General features: G+C 41.3%; 1 protein-coding gene across 2 annotated transcripts in view; it reads right to left on the bottom strand.

Annotated features, from left to right (window-relative positions):
• The window catches only part of adcy2b (adenylate cyclase 2b (brain)), a 53,193-nt gene that overhangs the window by 32,310 nt on the left and 2,479 nt on the right, over positions 1–18,404 (bottom strand). For both annotated transcript variants that reach the window (XM_069703441.1, XM_069703440.1), the window contains 3 exons: positions 9,644–9,841; positions 3,421–3,582; positions 2,259–2,408 (listed from right to left, as the gene is read on the bottom strand). In XM_069703441.1, the coding sequence (XP_069559542.1) occupies positions 2,259–2,408; positions 3,421–3,582; positions 9,644–9,841 (510 nt within the window). The remainder of the gene's footprint in view (positions 1–2,258; positions 2,409–3,420; positions 3,583–9,643; positions 9,842–18,404) is intronic.

Here is an 18,404-nt window from a genome sequence, read left to right as displayed (position 1 = left end):
GTGATTTTTGGTGTGCATGCGCGAGCGCGTGGGCATGCGTGTGGGTGTGTGTGTGTGTGTGTGTGTGTGTGCATGATAGAGAGAATGAATAGCTGCCTGAGGGGGTGTGACTCATAAATGCGGCTCACAGCAGAGAGGGTCATTACATTGTTCACACACCACAGGCTCATTTCCTAAAACACAGCAGCAAATTAAGTAGAGATGGTCTGGGGTGGGGTGCACTAAAAATAGAAACCCACACCGCCCGCTCTTATTTACTTATTCAGCGCTGGAGCAACATGACTGTGAGCATGCAGGGAACATAATAGCCTGCAGAGATGGAGTGTTATCAATCGTGTGTTTGATTAGCGAACTACAGTGATCTGTATTCAGCTGTGGAATGAGATTTGGTACTGTTTAGTTATGCAGTGCTATTTGTGTGCATCCTCACATAATAGAAAAAACACCACACACACACACACACACACACACACACACACACACACACACACATAATAGTGGCGGTGCAGAGAAACATAAGTCAGTTAACGTGTAAAAGTTAAATCAACCAATATACTTTAAACAGGTTATAAAAAGATGAATAAATAAAAATAAAAAACTTAATGCATTAAAAATGATACACTAATTGAAGTAATGAAATAACCGACTCCAGATTTTACAATAAAAAATAAAGCATAATTAATTCCTGCTGAGTATACCACCAGTTATTAATGTGTCATTTTATGTGTCATTTACCCGGTTGGAAAGAATGGCTGATGTCAGGGCGAAGATGTGAATGTCAAGCAAATGTCACTGCATAATGCCACTTTAGACATGACTGACTTACCAAGTCCTTATTCCCTGACAAAACTGAGAAGTGCAATATTTTGGAAATAAAACTAAATAAGTTTGAATTGCATCTGGGTGCTTTATCGAGTACGTGTGACTGAGAGAGATGAGAATAACAAGAAGAGGCTGCAGCCAGGCCAGCAGCTCTGCGAGACTGTACAGCTGTGCTCTGAGCCAACTGCTGAGGTCAGCATTATTCACACATTCACAGATGCTGCCTACAAATGGAACTTGTGAGCTCGTGGTTGGGAAGTCAGGTGCACGCTTTGCTTGGCGTTCAAGTAGTTCGCTCGTAAGAATACAATATGGACGATGACTCCAGGCCATCGAGGCTAACAACTTAGCAAGGTAGCAGGCGGGTAATGTAACGCAGGAAATGCGAAGGTGTAATGACAGAGGGAGGAGTAAAGGCCCTTGGGATTGTACTCATTTTCCTCAGATGTTAATAAATTCTCTGCGACTAGATTTAACGTCCAAAGGAAAATGAACTTCTAAGGTCACTTCTGAAAACATCAGCAAACATGACGTAACTCGTGAACTCTGAGCTTTAAAAAAAGAATTCAGTCCGATGTCGTGAATACCTTAAAACGAGGTTGTTCATGTTCGTGCTAATACCTTGACGTTTCAGGGGAACAATGTTTACCATGTTCACCATTTTAGTTGATTGTGTTAGCGACCAGTTCTTCCAGAGGAATTAGTCACTCCTGTACTGCATTTAAAAGCAAACCATTCAATCTTGGTTCGGGGATTACGGATTAAGATTTGACAGCAACCAATCTAATGGAAGTGAGATATTTGTCTGGGCCAAAGCACTAGATGGACGAGCTGATCGCTACCAAATGGAAAAGGTTTACTGGGCACACCGAGACAAGGTCCCGGATTGTTATTTGTGAACTTCAGAATTGTATTTTGTACTGAAACAACTCAATACACAGTAAAAGCCTAAAAGCATCTTTTAAATTCATGCATGTGAATCCTGAACGATCTGGTGAAAGGAAGTGATGTTAAAAGGTCCCACATTTTAAACTTTTACTTTGCAGTCTTGATAATTTTTTGTGGTTTTAAGTACTGAAAAAACATCTCATTATAGTTTTACATTCCCTCTCTTAAGTTTCTCTCTCTCTCTCTCTCTCTTTTGTGTCGGTGTCTTTAAGGCGTATTGCTATCAAAGACTTTCTCTTCTGGTTGGCTGACTCTTTTCCCGAGACCGACCACAGGTTTTCTTCAGTCATGTTGATTGCTATCTCTGCGACGGAATAATAACCGCTTGTTGTTTTCCTCCACAAAAAAAACTAAACGAGAGTGGGCAGAGCTGAGGGCGGACTACACGACATTAGTATTAGTTTGTGACATCACAAACTTAGGGAAGTCCAAACAGCAGTTGCTAAACAGAGCTGTGAACATTTCCCTATGGACTAATTGTTTTTTACCTGTTGATGCTTCTCAAACTCCAGTTTGATGGGTGACTTGATGCAGTTGCAGGTGTCTTGATAGGTCTGTTTGAGCGCCAGGTCCATCAGGTGCTTGTGATACGCTCCGGCCAGGTTACCACAGGTAAAGATGATCACATTGGCTAAGATCTGCCACATGCCACATACAACACACACACAAACACACACACACACACACACATGCAAAGAATGAGATGTTAAAGAGGGTCGGGAGGTGACGCATGTTCTAGATGTGATTGCACCTGTAATTTTCCCTCCATACAATCCTCCAATAAGGCTATATTATCACCTCGTAAAACCAGGCGAGAGCACACACTTCCACAGCACTTTCCAGCACTGTGTCAACCTCAAGCTTTTTAAAATGTGGACTTGCATATCAATAGGTTGTCTTTGGTGCTGTATCCAAGGGCAATAAGCGTCTTTGAGCATGTTTTATTGTTGGTGTACTTTTCCACTGTGAATGTGTGTGTGTGTGTGTGTGTGTGTGTGTGTGTGTGTGTGTGTGTGTGTGTGTGTGTGTGTGTGTGTGTGTGTGTGTGTGCGTGTGCGTGTGCGTGTGCGTGTGCGTGTGCATGTGTGTGTTTGTGAGAGAGGGAGACTATTGTGATTGGAGCGTTATCAGTGTGTTGACATTGACGGTTGATTAGAAATACTCAGTGTGTGTATCTTTGTGCCTCAAAAATGTTCATAATGCCAAATCAATTCTGCTTAACTTCATGTGTTATCTGGCATCTTTCTCTATTTTTATTGCCATGTACAGATTTTATTTCTATTGTATGAGTCTACGGTGAGACTTTCTTTGTGTTTTTGTATGAAGAGTCCCATTCATTTTTTAAGAGCTGGTCACTGAGCACATTAAAACGCAGTTCATTTGACTCTCGAGGCCCTGCTGAATGTGCGGTGTCAAAATAACACAGCCTAAACCTTATTAAAATGTTGTACCACATGGTTTTTTTAATTGAGCATGTCAGCATTGAGCACCGATTTCATCGTGATAAACTAACCCCTGTGCTGCAGCTAATAGCACAATGGAGCGATCAGGCGTTCAGAGGACCAAAACAGAGCCGTGTAAAATGTAGACTTTTAACACTGGTTGACCTGTGTGTTCAAAGGTTCGAGGCCGGACAAATATCTGTCTTACCTGCCAGACAAGAGGCTCCAGCTCTGTGACGGTGGAGGTCAGACAGACACTCAGGGTGACGGTGTGAGAGAAGCAGGTGATGCCGCTGGCGATAATGGCCCCTCTCATGGAGAATGGTAGCATGGTGTAGACGACAAACACGATGAACAGGAAGAAAGACACCTGGAAACGAGAAGATGTTAACAGGTGAAGGTGCAAATTTGTTGAAAATAAACCAGATCTATTTCAAAGCTTTTAATGTTGCTTAATATTTTCTGATACATATCTATATCAATATATTACTTTGCACCTTTTCCTAGATCTATACATTTTTGTAATAAGAGAGCATTCAGCTGCTGTTTGAGAGAAATATGCAGGCAAAAACTGGCATCAGATGTTTGTTTAATTTACGGAGCTGCGGGCATAATTTAGTGGTAATGCCAAAAATGACAACAGTAGTTTCCAATTATAGATTGCAGACATGCATGTGAATAAATCCCACCAGAGATTTATACTCTGTGTCTCCCCTCTTTGTCTGCATGCTGTTTGTCTAAATACAGAGCACAGCTGAGTGACTGCCAGCTCTTCATCACAAAAAGATCCAACTGCTGATCCTCTGATAAATGATTAGAGAGGAGACATCTGCTCTCTTACTTTTATAAAAAATCCTGTGTTAAAGACAAGAAGAATACAGAACATCAGACAGCCTGCCAAGGCGTGTAAAACACCCGTCAGTTCACTGCAGAATAACGTATCAGTGTCAGGTTTTGCCTCCCTGAGGCATGAACATTAAGGTGCCTTAGGTTTAGGCAGCAAAAAACACATGGTTAGGGTGAGGAAAAGATCATTGTCTGGGTTGAAATAAGCAATTTAAAGTAAGCACCCTTATAGGAAAAACATGTGAATTTCACGTGCAAAAAAATCATGTGACCACATACATGTTAAATGTGTATTTTGCCCATGGGAAACGTGGTTTTGGAGCATTTTCATAGTGTAAATTGTGAAGTCCAAGTAGATTCTCATGTTGAAACTTTTCCACATATTTTCCCCATGTTATCGTATGTTGCAACATGAGGTAAACATGGGTCATACATGTGATCATGTGTCCCATGTGGAAAACACGGGGAAACTCGTGTTTTTTTGGTAAGGGTAATGTTATGTACATCACATAAGTTAATTAACGTATATTACTTAAGTTGTGTTATGTACGTTAATTAATTACAATATTTTACAGAAATCCATGTTTACTTTTGCTTTCTCACAGACTCGAACACCGGCCTCCATCCGACCTCCTCTGAATGCAGAGTTTATCACTCTTTGCACCTCGGGGAATGACCCCTGGTCAGATGTGTACTTTTTACACGTCAGTATCCTCTAGTGCAGGGGTCCCCAACCACCGGGCCGTGGACCAGTACCGGGCCGTGGATGATTTTGGTGCCGGGTGTTTTGTGTCGGTGTATGCACGGACTGAGCGGCTGCCATAACTGGACGTCTCTCTGGTTTCACTACTCGGGTAAAGGAGGTCGCTTCTGAATGTGAGTCTACACACTGTCATCCATAGAGAAATGCTGGCCGAAAAATGTCACCTGAACTTAACACCGTTTTGCATGATGTGATTAAAGTTATTAACCACATCAAAGTACATGGCCTTAACTCGCGTCTGTTCGAGCAGCTCTGTGAGGAGATGGACGCAGAGCACAATCGTCAAGGGAGATGGCTTTCTAAAGGTAGATCGCTGGCCAGAGTTTTTGAGCTCCAGAGATTTATTTTAGAAAAACAGTCACCACTGGCAGCACATTTCAGTAGCACAGAATGGGTCTCAAAACTTGCTTACTTGTGTGACATATTCAACCCGCTCAACGAACTCAATCTGTCACTTCAGGGGAGAACAACAACTTTATTCAAATCGGCAGATAAAGTGGCTGCATTCAAAGCCAACCTGGAATTATGGGGATGGCGAGTGAACATTGGGATTTTTGACATGTTTCAAACACTAGCAGGGGTTTTGGAAGAGACTGAGCCTGGGACTTCATTCTCCCAACTGGTGCACGATCACTTATCTCAGCTTTCAAGGGGGTTTGAGCATTATTTCCCAACCACAAAAGACCCCTGAACTGGGAAAGAATGGATCTGCGACCCATTTGTGAACAAGCCAGGCGAATCGACTTTGTCCGTGGTAGAAGAAGATCAACTGCTGGAGATCACAAATGACGTTGGCCTTAAAAGTATGTTTGAGACAACTTCAAATCTCCCTACGTTCTGGATTAAAGTCAAGGCGGAATATCCTGAGATTGCGACAAAAGCACTGAAGACCCTGCTTCCATATCCAACATCATATCATATGTGCTTTAATGGGTTTGTTTTTGTTGCATACTGAAGTACGTTAAAATGATTGCTTCTGTGAGGAAGCATATGGGAATAAGATGCTCATTGTTTACAGTGGAAAATATTTACACCAAGTTTCCGACTTGTTTACTGAAACAAGTTCTCTCTTATTCCATGTTTTCATCAAAGCTTTGTACTCTGACCGCCCATTTCCTCTCACTTTGGACTTCTCACTGTGTGTGTTCCTGTGTGTTGTGCATGCGCATTGATGTGTGTTTCCTTTTGTGTTGCTCAGTGATACCTTGCGCCTTCAACCCCCTGCCTCGTCCCTGTCCACTTCCCATGCAGTCAGTCCACCTCTTCCTGTTATGGTGGTGTCCAAGCACGATCGGGTCGCAGTATCAACTGCGACACCAGATGAACTTTGATCTTCCTGCCTGTCTGTTTATTTCCTGTGTCTTTCACATTCTGCAAACAGGAATCGACTGAGTGACAGCTTCCCTGGAAACAGACTGACAATCTCAGACCTCAATGTGTCTCTAATGTTATTATACATATCAACTTTAAAGATATTTAAACACCTTTTTTTGTCCTCCATTCCTCACTGCTTAGCTCCCATTGAGGAAGTACTAGAGTTCTCCACATGCTACTCACATCCCCACTGTAGACATAATTTGCAGTGACAGGTTACTTGGTGATGTATTACAAAGATATCTGTTACTTCCATCACTGACATGCAGTGTTCTACCAAGCAAAATCATGACTAGAACATTGGATATAAGTGATTGTTTGGTTGACCGAGTTCCCTCTAAAAGAAGACCTGAACGCAGAGAAGAGCGAGACAGAGAGAGGTGTTTTGTGTTGGCTTGGACCTCCTGTTGCTAAGGGAACCAACAAAGGGAAAAGATGCTGACGTCGCAGCAGATGTGGTCTATTGAAGGTCTTGTATATTTTTGCCATAACCTTCAACTTCTCACCCTCAGCTCCGGCTCTGAACTCTGAACAAAAAAAAAAAAAATATGGCAGAAGATAGGGCAGTTGGAGTGTGTGTGTGACGTGCAGTGTGTTTGGGTGGCTGTGGGGGGAATTGAGAGTGGCAGTGCAATTCCAGGTGCGTCACCTGCTTCTGTCAGCCAAGCAGGCAGCCAGATGCACTCCAGCCTGAATCCTAATTCACCCTGAAACTCTCCAAGAAGGGAGCCGCAGCAATCATCTCACTTCAGCTTCTTTGATTGCTTTTCTTTCTCTCTCTTGTTCCGAGCTCAAAAGTCTCCTTTGTGTTTCAGACAAAAACGGCACACGCTCACCTGCCGGCGAACTCTGACGGGCTAGCTTGAATTTCCACATCAAAAATAATTTGCTCTTTGCTCACTTTAGCATTTATGAGCCAAAGCAGCTTGGAAGCATTTTTTTTTTTTTTTTTTTAATCCAAGAATCCACATTATTTTCCTAACAGACACACTCACACCCAGGTAAGTGTGACAGCGTCCTGATTCTGGGGTACCAGGTATAACCGCTAAACTCAATCTGTCTCCTGGAAAGAGCCTTCAGAGAAATCAAATATGCTATGTGCTGCTATGTGTACTATATATTTCTGTGTGTGTGTGTGTGTGTGTGTGTGTGTGTGTGTGTGTGTGTGTGTGTGTGTGTGTGTGTGTGTGTGTGTGTGTGTGTGTGTGTGTGTGTGTGTGTGTGTGTGTGTGTGTAGGTGAGCAGGGTGGCGTGCCAGGGGTTAAAAGTGAATGGACGAAGAGGAGAGAACCAGTTTCCCTCAGCCTCCCTTTCACCTTCTCTCTCGCTCGCTCGCTCACTCTTTCTTTTTTTCCAGGCCTTCACTGTTATCAGGTCTGTGTGCTCCACCAGACATGCTGTTCTCTCCATAATCACAATCAATCCGACCCACTGAGAGCGGGATGCAGTTCCAACTGTTCTCTTTTCACCGGATCTCTGCTCTCCTGCAAACTTTTCCTTCTTTCTCTCTCTCTCTTCTATTTACTATCTTCATTAACTAGAAGGCGCAGTAGGACAGAAAAACAGAGGCACAGACAGACAGACAGACAGAGATAGACAGACAGACAGATGTGTGAGTGGAAGAGTCATGGGAGCAGAATAGAGTGATCAATAATGCAGAATGATTACGCTCTCACAGGTGGCTGGTGATAAAAATACCTCCACTCCAGAGGAGGGAGGAAAGGAGTAAAAGACAAGGTAAGAAAAGAAATTTGGGCATGGTGGGATGAGGTGAGGTGGGGGAGTGGATGGGTTGTTGGTTGCGGGGTGTTAACAGGAGAGATGGAGGCAGGTGGAGAAGCTAGGGAGAGAAAAATGAGATTTGATGAATAGGGGGAGACAGGGTGCTAGCATAAGAAAATAAGATTCCTAAAACGGAGAGAGAGAGAGAGAGAGAGAGAGAGAGAGAGAAGGAGCCTGGCACAGAAAACGAATGTCTCTCTGATCTGCTGATCTGCTCACCTCCAGCTCTCATCAGGCCTCATTAACACCTGGAATTAAGTCTGCGCTCATACACACACATAGACGACCAGGTATGCCAATGCAAAGACACATCGTAACTGATGGACAGAACACACATGTATGCAATCACTCGTAAATGCATATATAAAGTCAGACTCTAATTATTAGGTTTGATTACTCTGAATTATTGTGTGTTTTAAAGTCTCCTTTACCAGGAGCAGTTGTATGAAAACATGCTATGGATTGCATATTGTAGGGTCCAGTGCTTTTGGAGTTAGACTACAAACCAGAATGACTCAACTTTTGCTGCTTTAATTTGAACTATTCTGTATTTAAATCTGTCTCCTGTGAGTCATTCAACTTTATGGAAGTAGAATATACCGCTGGAGCACACCTTAATGCTGCTGTGTTTTTTTCTGGGTATTGTGAGCACAGGAACCAGTTGGTTTATTCTTCTTCTGTAATCCTGTATGCACCATGCGTACATTTCTTATGACTTTAATATCCAATCGAAAATATTAAATTGTGATACCAGCAGATCGATCTTATTTTTTGGCTGCATTCACTCTCTAATGTTATGACACAAACAGGCTGATCAGAGTTTTATGGTGGTGATGTGTCGGCAACTTTTGCATAAAAGAAGATGAATCAATCTCAGTTTTTCTCTGACTCGCTCTCTTAGTAGTCAAATGTGCTGCAGCGTGACAAAATAGTGATTGGACCCAGTGCATATGTTTTTCTTGGGCACCTCCTCGTATTTCCCAGCATGCCGTCTTCCCTTTTAAATTTTGAGAATAGGATGACATAACAAAAAATTAAATAGATATAAGTGATTCGTAGAAATCGAATTTACTTTTAATAAAATATTTCAATAAAGAAAAATAAAGATAGCCTACATAAAAAAAAGACTATGACTCAAGTACAAGGTGGAAAATTACTTATAAGCACATATTATAGAACTGAATAAATCTCTGCATGTTTAAAACCTGGTCCAAAATGATTTGAGCTCCTGTTCTTGCTTCAAAATGAGTTAGCTGCATTTACAAGTCAAATCATTTTTCTAGCTTTTTAAAGGTGATAAAATATCCTCGAGAAAGTTTTCATTTCAGCTGAAAAAGTGATGGTTGTCAACCATAGACTGTATATCAAAATAGTCATTGTGAGGACTCTCAAAAAGTTCAGCCAAAACATATCCATCTGTTGGCTGGTTGGTGCATAGATCGCAAACCCCACCCCTTTCATGTTAGAGGATCAGACATGGGCCAAACTAAAACAGGTAAAGTTAAATATTTTTTTCCCAAAGATGGTTCAGATTCAGAGGTGCATGTGCACATATATGTAATCATACCCATACTCGTAGATGCATTCCATTGTTCGATTAGACACACACACTTGTTTACCAATTCAAATGCACACAGAAAACACACAAACACAAAAATGTATCTACCTGATCCCAGGGGCTGAGTATCCCTCCAGAGAACATGAACAGGTAACCCATGATGACCAGACAGGCCCATATAAGGAGAGAGAAGAGGCGTAGCATCCGCTTGAAGACGGACTCAATGCAGACAAGGATAAAAATGGACAGGAAGAGGAAGAGGGCAGTGGGAACTGTGATCAGGAACGCCAAGTGGTCCTCGGTATTCTGTAGGGAGAGGGAGAACATTATTGGTGTATATTTCTAACAACGTTGGCTCAACGTACTCTGAACAGTGTGGAGGCCAAAGACAGACCTACCAGAAACACATAGATGAGTTCTATGTTTTAAATACCTCCGAAATCCTAAATGTAAACAATCATTTTACTTTAAGTTCAACACATAAGATGAAAGTACCAAAAACACTTGGTTACTTTAGGAGAACTCTCCCCATTTTTGTGTCCAAGTGGGGACAGAGGGACTAGACAACACAGACACACAAGCACACACAAACACACGAACAGACGGCATACAGATCGGCAGACAGACCGTCTGAGCCCAGGGAATGTGCTACAGCATCATTTCTGCACTCACACCATCCATGTCAGCATTTAGAGGCTGACCACACACACACACACACACACACACACACACACACACACACACACACACACACACACACACACACACACACACACACACACACACACACACACACACACACACACACACACACACACATTCTGTCTCTTAAACTCAGACCAGACCTCCCTCACCCACCTTCCCAGCAGAGAACTTCTTCCTCACACTCTCGTTGTCATGTATACATTACAAGAAGCTGTATGCAACAAAAACTGTCCATCAAAACAGCTCAGCTGTGTTAAAAATATGGCTGTAATTTTTTTTTTTTTTTTCAAAAAGTACAGTGGTGCTTTCTTATATTTCTGTAAAAATATGACTTAAAACCTCTTAAAAATTTCACTCAAGTCCTAAAAGTGGATAAAGAGAACCTAGATAAACAAATTAGATAGAAATATTATACTTGGTCTTTTATTTATTGAAGAGAAAAGTATATGAGGCTCCAGGATTAGCAGCTAATTTCAAGGTGAAATTAGAGTCAGGTGTTTTCAATCAATGAGATGATAATCAGGTGTGAGTTGGTGCCCTGTTTTATTTCTAAGAACCTCCATCAAAGTCTGATCTCACAACACATTTGTAGAAGTGATTCACGGCTGGAACGAAGGAGGTTTCTGAGGACCTCAAAAAAAGGGTTGTTGATGTTTATCACCCTGAAAAAAGTTATAAAATCCTCTCTAAAAAGTTTGGACTCCACAAATCCACAATCAGACAGATTTTGTTCAAATTGAGGAAATTCAAGGGCACACCCTCCCTAGGAGTGGTCGACCAACAAAGATGACTCCAGAAGCAAGGCGTGGAATAGTCAGCGAGCTTACAAAGGAACCCAGGGTAACTTAAGGCCGAATGACAGCCTCTCTCACATTGGCTAACATTAATGTTCATGAGTTGACTATCAGAATAACACTGAACACAATGGGGTACATGTCAGAGTTGCAAGGAGGAAACAACATATCTCCAATAAGAACATTGCAGCCTGTCTAGTTCCAGCATTAGAATATTTTCCCCTCTGTAAAGCATGGTGGTGGTAGTATCATGGTCTGGGCTTGTTTTGCTGCATGCGGTCCGGGATGGCCCGCCATCATTAAAGGAACAATGAATTCTGAATTACTCCAGCGAATTCTAAAGGGAAAGGTCAGGACATCTATCTGAAAACTGAAGTTCTCGAGAAAGCAGGTCATGCAGCCAGAAAACAACCCAAAGTTGTTCTCCAAAGAATGGTTAAAGAGGAATAAAGTTTGTGTATGACCAAGTCAAAGTCCTGATTTGTCAAAGAACCCACCAACATCTCAGAGCTGAAGCTGCTCTGTTTGGAGTATTGGACTAAATTTCCTCTGAGATGATGTGCAGGACTCATCAACAGTTAGCGGAAATATTTAGTTGCAGTTATTGCTGCACAAAGAGGTCAAACTAGAAACTGAGAGCAAAAGTTCATATACTTTTGCCACTCACAGATATGTCAAATTGGATCCTTTTCCTCAATAAATAAATGACCAAATTTAATACTTTTGTCTTCTTTGTTTAATTGGGGAACTCTAATAATGTTTTATATTAAATTTACATTATATTTAGGCAGAAATAAAGAAAACGTTCAAGCCTAACTGTAGTACAGCATTTTTTTCTCATATCGTTGTGCCTTTCTTTGCCTTAAGAATATATTCATTCTTGTTTCTTGAAACTTCCAAAATCAAGTGCCGATGAGCTCATATATCTGTCAGATGTTTTTTCAGTTGGTCCAAGAAAAATCACTTCATATCAGAAAAAATTACTCCTTCAGACTTTGGCAACTTAACATATCGTTTTATCATTCTTGCTTCTTTGGTCAATGAAATGTTCTCCGTAACGAGGAGGAGAATCATGAAATATAGTTTGTGTAGTTATCTGGTTCAAGTCAGATTCATCTTTGTGATAAATTATTACTGTTAACAGGAGGAGACGACGGTCCCTTCAGCTCACCCTTCATGTAGAGATTATTCAGGGTTCACCAAAATACAAAAATACATTTTATGACCACAGAGATGACCTTTTAGCACCTGTTTTTACAATCAAATAGACACAGAATGATGGAGAAACAGTGGGCAATAATTCATAGTACTTTGATTAATTAACTTGAGCTGGATTCAAGAAATGGTAAAAATGCAAATAAAGTTTATTTAAAGTTAAATTAATTTACTTGCCCCTTTAAAACCGATGAGTTTCTTAGTTATTTTATTTAGAAGTAATGGCAGTATTTGCTACAGGTCTAATAGTGCTGAGTCATGGTCCCAGAAAAAGGACTGTGACCTTGTGAAGCTCAATCTACTGTCACTGCCAGTACAGTTACAGTTTATATATGTGAATCATCTCCTGACAGGCCAGGAATCACATGCAAAAATACGTTATAACTAATCTTATAATGGTATTCAAATCTTTAAAAAGATATCGTCCTCTTTTCCCTCTTCAAATTCTGTAAAGAAGCAAATTCACCTTCATTTGCCCCAAAGAACAGACTACAAGGACACACCTTCCACACACACACACACACACACACACACACACACACACACACACACACACACACACACACACACACACACACACACACACACACACACACACACACACACACGGCATACTACAGACTTCACCCCGACACCCACGTAAACCGTTTGAAGTTATTTCAGTCAAGTCATGATTACCCCGACAGGTCGGGCAGCTGTAAATGAACCAATTACATGTCACCCATTTTACAGTAAAATGAACATTAGTGTGGGCAGAGAAATATGTTTAATTTCCTCCGCACACAGCTCACTGAAGCAGCTTTTATGTAACGGAGTGAGAAGAGGTCACAGACTCAACCTTAAATTTAAGGGATGATTTGACGGTTTATTGACTTGAGACACTCATTAAAAAACAGCTTTTTGGGCTGAACAAATGCAGGATCGGAGTGTTTTGTTGTGTATGAATGTAGCTGCACGGCGTGGATCCCCCGGGATGTAGCTGCTGACGCCACAGCAACTATAAAGTCAGCCCGAAGCACAGACTGAATCCCAATGATAATATAAGCAAGATCACTAATTTATAGAAACACCTGAGTAGATGCTTCGGTGACAAGGACATTCCTTTACTATCAAAACACAGTTTGTAAAACGCTCACACATACATATACGTTAGGGAGGAAGGGAGTTGCTTTATCCCCACAATTCACCGGAGCAGCTTTTCACTTATTTCAGAAAAAAAAAGAAGAATCTGCACTTTGCACAGTTCTGACTGTAGCCCATATAATCCTGTTAAAACCCTTTTTGAAATGCTTTAAAGCCATTTCCCTTGACATGGCACGGCGGGAGGGGGGGGTTGAGCCTGCTGCCATATTGTGCTGCATTGTAACGCAGAACAATTATTTCCTTTTTTAACTCAGTTTGGCTCATCCAGCTTTACACTAGGAGGAAAAGGGGGGGACGAGGAGGCATAACAGCAGCAGAAAGCGACACAGAGACGCAGTAATCGAATTATTCAGCAGCAAAGCGACAGAAAAAAAAAACCCGTCACTGTCAAGAACTGAGGAGAAGGAAAAAGGTGTTGCAGAAATCCCAGCAGCGTAAGCACTTTCCATGTTTTGGAGCCTGTTGAATATTTATCCCGCCTGATCAGGCAGCGCTGGTGACATATTTCCTCAGTCTGCTCTCATGATGACATTCATCAATAATCAACAGACTTTTCCTCCGGGGCTTAATTTGCAGCCGAGAGGATTGTTAACACACTTGGCTAAAGCAGGTCAAAGGTTGCAGAAGATCCAGCAGGGAACCAGAAGATTGCAACGAAAATGATTCAAACTAATGTGAAGCGTGACGTGTATCTTATCTGGAGTCCCAGTCCTTTTCATGAAAGGAACATTTTGGTACTACTCACAGAACTTCAAAATATCCTTCAGCCCTGAAAGTTGAGAACAATGAGTTCTGTTTTTTGTTTTTCTTTACTTGAATGGCCCGTTGATGATCGCTTACAGTATATTCAGATCAGTACAAATCTATCCAGCAGCAGCTCATACCGACTTTCTACAAGCACAGCAACGGATGAATCTACAGTCATTTGTTTGAAGCAGGGGTTTCCAACCAGTAGAGTTCAAGCTACTGTTTGAGTATGAGTGTGTTGAGTATCAATTTGTTGTTGTTTACATAAAATAGGTATATTCAGTTGGTTTGGTGGAGCTCAGCTATGTGAATAAATGTAACAGTTACACTTTCCTTTTGTCAAAGTAGCTCTCAGAGCATAAATGGTTGGAGACCCTTCATTTAAAGTGAACTACTTGAATCTCAAATTATACATTATACCCTTATTCCAATGAAAATTACAGTAACTGTAGATATTTTTTGTGGTAGGTTTACTGGGTATTGAGGTATTTAATGGTCGTTATTACTCTCTTATTAATCTTACACCACAGCACCCTCAGTCCTTCATCAGACGTCATCACTACCAGTGTGAAGGAAAGGTAATTTTACCATCAGAAAAAAAGATGCCAGAGGGCCGGTGCATTCACAGTCCCAGCAGCCGAATAATAAATAACACACATCCAGCTACGTCGTGGGAAAATGGTGATATGGGAACGTTATGTGATGTTATGTGCATGTTACTATACACTGTAATTGAGTTTACCACAAATATGTGACATTACGTGGTTGAATTTTTTTTTTTTAAGATGTGTGAGAGTAACCCTGACAACGTGCTGAGAGTTGTCTTCATTGGGGTTGTCATACCTTGCCAAACAAGTTGGGGGTGTCAGTTTAAAAGACCAATGATAAAAATGTAGGATTTACCCACGATCAAAAAGACACGTACACTTCAATTTTGAAAATATAAATATTTTGTTTTTGTAATTCTCTTCATCTTGAGTTTTTAGGTGGGTTATACGCTCATTTTACAAGGGCTTGAAAATAACGAATGTTCATTTATATGCAAGTATAGAGAGCAAAATTAATTTCCCTTGTGGATAATAAAGGCTATCTATCTATCTATCTATCTATCTATCTATCTATCTATCTATCTATCTATCTATCTATCTATCTATCTATCTATCTATCTATCTATCTATCTATCTATCTATCTATCTATCTATCTATCTATCTATCTATCTATCTATCTATCTATCTATCTATCTATCTATCTATCTATCTATCTATCTATCTATCTGCCTGTCTGTCTGTCTTTTTTGAGTTTTTGAAATCTTGTATTTGTTAGAAGCAGCTGACTATTTTTACCCTGTGGTGTTACATCTCTGACCACACCCTGTCAGTGATGTCACAACATCTATTTCATCCCATTCATTCACCTTCCAGACCCCCTGTAACAGCAGGTGATCCATCATTACAAAAAGCGCCCCTCTCTCACTGCTCTGCTTCTATCAAACTGTCAACAAGATGGATCGAAATCAGTTTTTTTGTGAGTGCAAAACTGCAAAGTGTCACGCAGGATCATAAACTAGCTGAAACATGAACTGAAAAAAACATGTAATTAAAAAACAATGCTGTAATCAATGATGTAAATCAGGAAAATAATGGGAGCTGTTTTGTCCAAAGTTATAGATTTCCAATGCTCCATTAACAGATGTAATATTAATCTTAATTAAACTGTCAAATTGTGTTTTAAGTATCATTAGGTTAACATACTGCCATGTATTTGCTGGTTTTCGACACGCACACAAACATACACACCAACACACGTTAGAGTCAACACAAGTTGAAGGCAACAAGAAAGGACGATTTTCTGCAAAAAAAATATCAGATAAGCCTGAGAAGGAAATGAGAGACTTCCTCAGACAAACACACCCAAATAACACACACACACACACACACACACACACACACACACACACACACACACACACACACACACACACACACACACACACACACACACACACACACACACACACACACACACACACACAATCACAACCATGCACACAGACTGTACAAACTGGGTGGAGGAGTCCACCTCTTAATAACACCACAGTCACTTACTCCAGCCCTAATCTGTGGGGAAAGATAAAAGTGGGCAGTCGTTTTGGACGCATTATTGCTGCTTTGGTTGGGTTTCTGCTGGCTCACTGATAAAGCCAGAACACTTACAACAACATCCTCCCCTCCCTGCTCCGCCCTGCCCCAGCTCCAAACCTGCCCTCTATTTATTCCTGCCATTCTTCTTCGTCCAGCGCTAATAAATACACACGTCTCACCGGGCAACTACTTCATCACTACCGCCGAGGTTGGCTGTTATTTAATAGGAGCTAACTGCTGGAAAAGAAAAAGAGCGATTTCGATTTACAGCGTGAATGATGGGAAAATAATGGGGGGAGATTGTAATTTAACCTGCGAAGCATCGAGCCCCAGAGAAAGAGGACAACTTGGAGAATTACATCAACCAGTGGAGGAGGGGGGGGGCCTCGTTATTTGAGTTGAAGCGAATGTAACGGGACTTCAGTGGCAGTCTCCCGGTGCAATTTGAGAGTGCAATGACGCACACGCGGGGAGCAGAACGTCGGTCCGCGCACCGCCCTGGACGCACAGCAGCAAAAACGATCAGTCTGAAACAACAGCGGCAGCAGCGAGTGGGCTTTCTCGTTGTACGGCTGTTTCATAAAACACAAAAGCAGCACTTGAGAAACAATAGCGCGTGTTTGCGGTTGAGTGTTTGTGGCCAAAACAACATTTTTTTTTCACTTGACAAAAAGCACCAACACCTACGCAGCCGCGAGCTCAAGCTCTCACACTGCTCTCCAGCCACTCGGCGAACCCACCGCTGCAATTTAAAGTGGTGCTTCACGGCCTCTCATGCCGTCACACATAATCATACACACCACTCCTCCTCCTCCTCCTCCTCCCCCCCCCCCCGCGTCTCATTCAGTCTCGTGCTAAAACCCAAACTCGTCGTATCCTCTAACACTGATCCGAGCAATGAGGCTTCGAGCTGATGCCCTAATGGGAAAAGCAGCTGGTTTACGGCTCCGTAATGACATGGGCAGCATTAAAACAAAACAAAACAAACAAACAAAAAAACAGACTGTGGGCCTTTATTCTGACAAACTTCCTATTTTATTTATTTTTTTTAAATCCAATTCAATTGTTTGATTAGGATGTCTCATTATAAAAATAGATTCAGGTCTGGTCTCATTGTAGGACAGCAACTCCGATATCAAATGTACCAGAGAGCGGCAGGAGTGGAATAAAGCAAAGAGTTTTGGTTTTAAGTGATATTTGATTTTAAAAAATTAATTCAATCTCCCAGATATCAACTGTCGCTCAAAGGGTCATGACTGTCACCTCATCTTGTTTTGACTTTGTTCTGGTGGCGTTTATTCTCTGAACTCAGCTAATATTGAAGGAAGTATTGCACGTTTTCAGATATTTACTTTCTTGGCAAGAGTTACAAATATTTTTTATTTTCAAACTACTTACATGTATTTGCACATATCAGGCAAAGAATATACAGCCTAACATCTTAATAAGTATCTGTTGAAGGTGGTTGCCCCATTATGTTACCTTTTGGATGGAGCAGAGCTACTTACTTCCATCTGTTTCCAGTCTTTATGAGAAACTAAGCTAACCAGCTGCTGGAAGCAGCTTCATAACAAGATTTAAAGACCCAAGAAAGTTTATTATCTGTCACAAAGTGCAAGAAATCCCTCTGACAAAGCTCAAAGACAGAGCGAAACAGTAATAACATTACTGTAAAAATAAATTATGAATGCTGACGAGAGTAGTGAAAGATTGGAATTGATCTTCTCTAATCAGTCTCGGAGAGAAAGCGAATAAATGTACTCCCGAACTGTCAAATTAATCCTTGTTGTTCTTCTATTGACTCCAAAAAGTCAGAGGAAGAGATCTTTGAGGACAGCTTGCAAAGCACGTGAAATATGAAGATGTGTGTTGTTATTGTGAAAATGCACACCAGCAGCAACATTTCCTGTCTCTAAATGCAGCAGTGGTGTGCTGCATTTACAATGAGGCTCAAACTACATTATCCTCCTCTTTCTGGGTGGATTAACTACCCTAAACACCAGAAATCCTGTCTGAATACGTACCTCTGCAATGCACACACTGATAACACACACACACACACACACACACACACACACACACACACACACACACACACACACACACACACACACACACACACA

The sequence above is a fragment of the Brachyistius frenatus genome, unplaced genomic scaffold, assembly GCF_029030835.1.
Source record: "Brachyistius frenatus isolate BFR_SWC_R1_liver_20210118 unplaced genomic scaffold, ASM2903083v1 Contig_46, whole genome shotgun sequence".
NCBI classification, from domain to species: Eukaryota; Metazoa; Chordata; class Actinopteri; family Embiotocidae; genus Brachyistius; species Brachyistius frenatus.
This window is presented reverse-complemented; position numbering and strand designations above follow the sequence as displayed.